The 5,188-nt window shown below is 43.6% G+C and overlaps 1 protein-coding gene across 1 annotated transcript; it reads left to right on the plus strand.

Annotated features, from left to right (window-relative positions):
* Window positions 1-1,621: 1,621 nt before the first annotated feature.
* Window positions 1,622-4,970, plus strand: LOC124595576 (cuticle protein 21-like). Its single transcript, XM_047134362.1, has 2 exons — window positions 1,622-1,650; window positions 4,346-4,970. Exons 1-2 carry the CDS (start codon window positions 1,639-1,641, stop codon window positions 4,787-4,789), a joined length of 456 nt encoding a protein of 151 aa, XP_046990318.1. The 5' UTR covers window positions 1,622-1,638; the 3' UTR covers window positions 4,790-4,970.
* Window positions 4,971-5,188: the final 218 nt, after the last annotated feature.

A 5,188-nucleotide genomic window follows, 5' to 3' on the forward strand; every position in this document is an offset into this window, starting at 1 on the left:
GGATAAGATTCTTGACTCTGTGTAAAATGTAATCCATGGTGGGCTTGTTCGTCTGTTAGTTGGGGACGCTAGCTCATTCTTACTAGAAGCATAGTAGCGAACAGTTCAGTTTTAGGAAGAAGATCTGGTTTTGTGAATCTGGGAGAAATTATCTGGAATACTTTATTATGGAGACGAAAACTGGTTTATAAAGTTATTTTATTCATTGTATTGATGGAGAAGATTTTTTGGAGGAATATTTCAAGGTAATCCACGCACGTGCATCAATGAAATGTGTGTTTGTCAGAACTATCAGTTGAAGGATATCTTTGTTCCCTAGATAACTACTAATATTATGATTTATGTTAATTTGATCCTTTCGTTTTCGTTATCTCAAACATTACGCAGTTGGTTGACATGTCTGTAATTTTTTTAATCAGAGAATTTCTTAATTGTTAGTCTGCTTCTGTTGTATAATCGTTCTTGACAATAATCAGGGTTTAATTTTACAAGAACGCTTTTTAAAATAAATCCCTCCTACATCATTCTTAGTGAAGTTTAAAATGTTTATCGTTATGTGCATTGCATCTTACACCACACGTAGTCACACATTGTTTGTAACAAACAAAGTAAAGTTTAGAGTAGATTAAGTTTCTTTAATTGCGGTATCTTCTTATTTCAATTTGCTTTCGAGAACATCAGTACACCAGACACTAAACAGCGTGCTGAGTATGAGGTATGTTACTTTTATTTCAGGGCAGTCCTCATTTTACATTCTTGCGAATAAACAGTACAAAGTCGTCCGCCCCCGGTAGGTGAGTGGTCAGCGCAACAGAATGTCAATCCTAAGGGTCAGGGTTCGATTCCCGGCTGGATCGAAGATTTTCTCCCCTCAGGGACTGGGTGTTGTGTTGTCCTAATCATCATCATCATTTCTTCCCCATCGATGCGCAAGTCACCGAAGTGGCGTCAAATCGAAAGACTTGCACCAGGCGAAGGGTCTACCCGATGGGAGGCCCTAGTCACGTGACACTTATTTTTAGTATATATTCAGAATTTTCAGATGTTCTGCTATGTAAGCAGATTAATTCACAGTGAACCGGGAAGGTAACATTTAACAGTTATTTTCTACCATGTTGAGCAGTACTTTATTTTGCGGATATATCAAGGCAGACATTGCACTTTTTGTTAAGTAACTTTCATAAGGTACTCTAATATTGAGTTTCTGTTCAATCGTTTTAATTCAGTGACCAGCTTGCTTCTTTTGGGATTTCATTAGAGTTATTTTCATTATTTCAAATTCAGCATTTCACTAAGATTAAAGTTGTGTTTCATGATCTGTTCACATGCGCAACACAGGGGCAACCAACAGTCAGTTTTGCTCAGCACTTGAAAGCGATATCTAAAGCACACGCTACACGAGGAGAAAGTTTTTTAAAAAAGAATATTCAGTCTTTCACATACAGATAAATTACACAGAAAGCTTACAGGGTTTACTGGTGGGAGGTTTTGGAGTGTGACAAAGCCGGACATGCGCGCCACGCGACGTCACGCATTGCGAAAACATGGCTGTCCACCACGCCCGGGCGCGGCTATATAACCGCTGGCTGGCCGGCACATCGCCAGTTCTCCGCTCCACACGGCGACAAGCTCATCGATATGGCCTGCAAGGTGGGTGCCGGCGGAAGGCGGCCGCTGCCAGCCAGTGGCCGTCTCACGCGACGCTTCGACTCACTCCAGTGGCGGCGAGCTTTCGTCACGTGCTTCGAATTAAGAGTGACCGGCGCGCCCAGCCACTTGGAGAAGTAAATTGTCACTTAGCTCAGTGATGCGAAAGTATATCGGAAAGCGTCACTACTATGTTTAGTCCACAATCCGAAATATGGTCTACTTGTAGACATCAATTGCTATACAATGCGAATTACTGTAAAGTGAGTGGCGGAGGATCTTTGTATTTTATGGTATATTACGGTTTTTCCCGTTCGATCCATGGATTGGAAATGGAAAAAATGAATGCCAACAAGTCACTGTGCAAATCGTTATTAGTCTATCTTTTCTTCACAGTATCTACGATATAAATACGGAGGGGCTTTGGTGTATTTGTTTATTGGTTTACGAATGCCTATTATTGGTATTAGGTTTCTTGAACTATCAAGCTTCTTTTTTCGAATGTATGCCAGTGTAGATGTTTCATAATTTCCGTTACTTGCCTTTTGATGGCACGCCTTTTGACGAGTTAGCCCTCAAGACGTAACACTCGACTCAGTTTCAGAGATTTAGTTCCGCCAGTACCGTTTGATAGATTCCTTAAGTGAGAACACTGTATGCGAGAGTCAAGGATCCGGGTTTGAGTTCAGATCAGCCGCATAGATTCAATGAAGCAAAAATCCTTAAAATTGAGTACACTTCCAAAAACTGATTTGTATAAGGAATATTCATACTTTACGTCCCGTCGAAGACGAGATCATTAGAGCACAAACCTTAACTGATGAAACCATAGGAAATATATCAATGGCCGAAGGGTTACTTGAAGCTTTGTTCTCCCAAAAGTGAGTTGAATCTCTTATCACAACTCCACGTGTGAAAACTTGTAGCCGGCCGTGTTGGCCGAGCGGTTCTAGGTGCTACAGTCTGGAACCGTGCGACCGCTGGATGTGTGTGATGTCCTTAGGTTAGTCAGGTTTAAGTGGTTCTAAGTTCTAGACGATTGATGACCTCAGAAGTTAAGTCCCATAGTGCTCAGATCCATTTTTTTGAAAACTTGTAACCATTCATGTTCAAATGTGTATGGATTTCTAAGGGACCAAACTGCTGAAGTCATCGGTCCCTAGACTTACACACTACTTAAACTAACTATGGACAACACACACACCCATGACCGAGTGAAGACTCGAACCTCCGGCGGTAGGGGCAGCGCAGTCAGTGACATGGCGCCTCTAACCGCGCGGCCACTCCGCGCAGCTAACCATTTATGCTGGAATGCTGCAGAAATTGAGTTCTGAGTAGCGGTGACAGATATCGTCTTCACACGTAGCTCCGTGTTATCGATAACTATAAAATGCAAGTGAAAGTGGTAATCGAGGAACATGACCTAATTTGCTCTTATTCGCATCTAAAACTGTGACACGTATAACAAAAGAATTAGGCGCGAATATATAGGAGGAATCACGTTACTACTAATTACGAAATTATGCTTTTGATCAACTGAATGAGAGCACAAATCTGGGAGTCAAATCAGAATACATTTATCGAATGGATTTGAATCATAACCGGTGCTTGAGACTAGCAAATCAGTAGCCCTGTTAATGGTATGACTAGGAGCAGACATTTTCATTCATCTGGTGATTATTGAAGAACCATTATTGAATGGATGTCGTCGGAAACCCAGTCTTGACTCACGAATTCCTAGCTGGATATCACGATCAAACTTTATAATTTTTGTCTACTGATTTTTTAAGCATTGGTCATGACATCATTATCGCAATCAAGTCATCACTCATATTTGTTTATTAGTTCCAGTTTCTGAAATTCTCAAAAAATGGCTCTGAGCACCATGAGACTTAACTTCTGAGGTCGTCAGTCCCCTAGAACTTAGAACTACTTAAACCTAACTAACCTAAGGACATCACACACACCCATGCCCGAGGCAGGATTCGAACCTGCGACAGTAGCGGTCCCGCGGTTCCAGACTCTAGCGCCTAGAACCGCTCGGCCACCCCGGCCGGCCTGAAATTCTCACATTGTATTTTTGATCAACATAGGTTTCATATTCTATTGTTGATCAACATAGGACACAATCCAGAAAACTGTAAACCTTGATTACCCCTTAAAGAAGTAGCAATGCTGCCCCAGGACTACAGGAGACGGTTCAATACCGAACTATGTTCAAAAATACATGTGAATTCTTAAGGGACCAAACTACTTAAGTCATTGGTCGCTATACTTACACACTATTTAAATTAACTTATGCTAAGAACAACACACACTCCCATGCCCGAGAGAGGACTCGAACCTCCGGCGGGAGGAGCCGCGCAGTCCGTCACATGGCGCCTTAAACGGCGGGGCCACTCCGCGCGTGACCGAACTATGTAAAAACTATTGTTACCGTGACATCTCCTCTAATGGTCAAAAATTCATAAGTGTTGCAGTCAGTAAAACACTGGATGTGGAAATGGGAAGGAGTAGCATTTTAAGCATCATGCAGTCATCATGGTTTCCTTTGGTTAGCCTAAACTTTCTCCCCCGTTCATGTCCAAGACTTTCCATCTGTAATTACTAGCTAGTAGATGACAGTTAACACGCCTCTTGTTCTGAGTTCTGCGCTTCGACTACATCAGTAACAGGGCTGACTTCTGTTTTGTTGCAGCTGATCGTCTTCGCTGCCTTCGTGGCTGTGGCCCGCGCCGGCTATCTGGGAGCCCCAGCAGTGGTCGCCCCCGCCGTCAGGGCTGCTCCCCTGGCCTATGCTGCCCCCGCCGCCGTGGCCGCTGCCGAATACGACCCGCACCCCCAGTACAACTTCGCTTACAGCGTACAGGATGCTCTGACTGGTGACTCCAAGGCACAGCAGGAAGTCCGCGACGGAGACGTCGTCCAGGGCAGCTACAGCCTGGTCGAGCCCGACGGTTCCATCCGCACCGTCGACTACACCGCAGACCCCGTTAACGGCTTCAACGCCGTCGTGCACCGGGAAGCTGTCGCCCACGCCGCCCCCGTCGTCGCCAAGGTGGCCGCCCCCGTCGCCTACGCCGCTCCTGCGGTTGCTAAGGTCGCTGCTCCCCTCGCCTATGGAAAGGCCATCCTCGGTTAAACACCACATAAACACTTCCTCTGGACATAATCCTACTGAGTGGCTCTATTTTTGAGTATATTCTTCGCAATTTTCACCTCGAAGCAATTTCTCTCCTATACCCAATATTTGTACCAATGCGAATCTAATGACGAAAACTTTTCCCAAGTAATTTCTTTTCCACTGTAAACTTCTGTATTTATTGCGTGTGAATGTTTTTGTACTGTATATTATGTAAGTGGAATAAAATTTACCATATTATTTATATTCTTCAATGTCACTCATCTCTCTTCAGGAGCCTCGCAAATCAGTAATGCTTCCTTCAATTTCTAAATATGCGCATTTATTCTGTAAGTTCATTATTATTGCATCATACACCAGGATTGCTTCTCATTCCCTTCACAGATGAAGCATACATGA

Source organism: Schistocerca americana, chromosome 2 (genome assembly GCF_021461395.2).
Source record: "Schistocerca americana isolate TAMUIC-IGC-003095 chromosome 2, iqSchAmer2.1, whole genome shotgun sequence".
NCBI classification, from domain to species: Eukaryota; Metazoa; Arthropoda; class Insecta; order Orthoptera; family Acrididae; genus Schistocerca; species Schistocerca americana.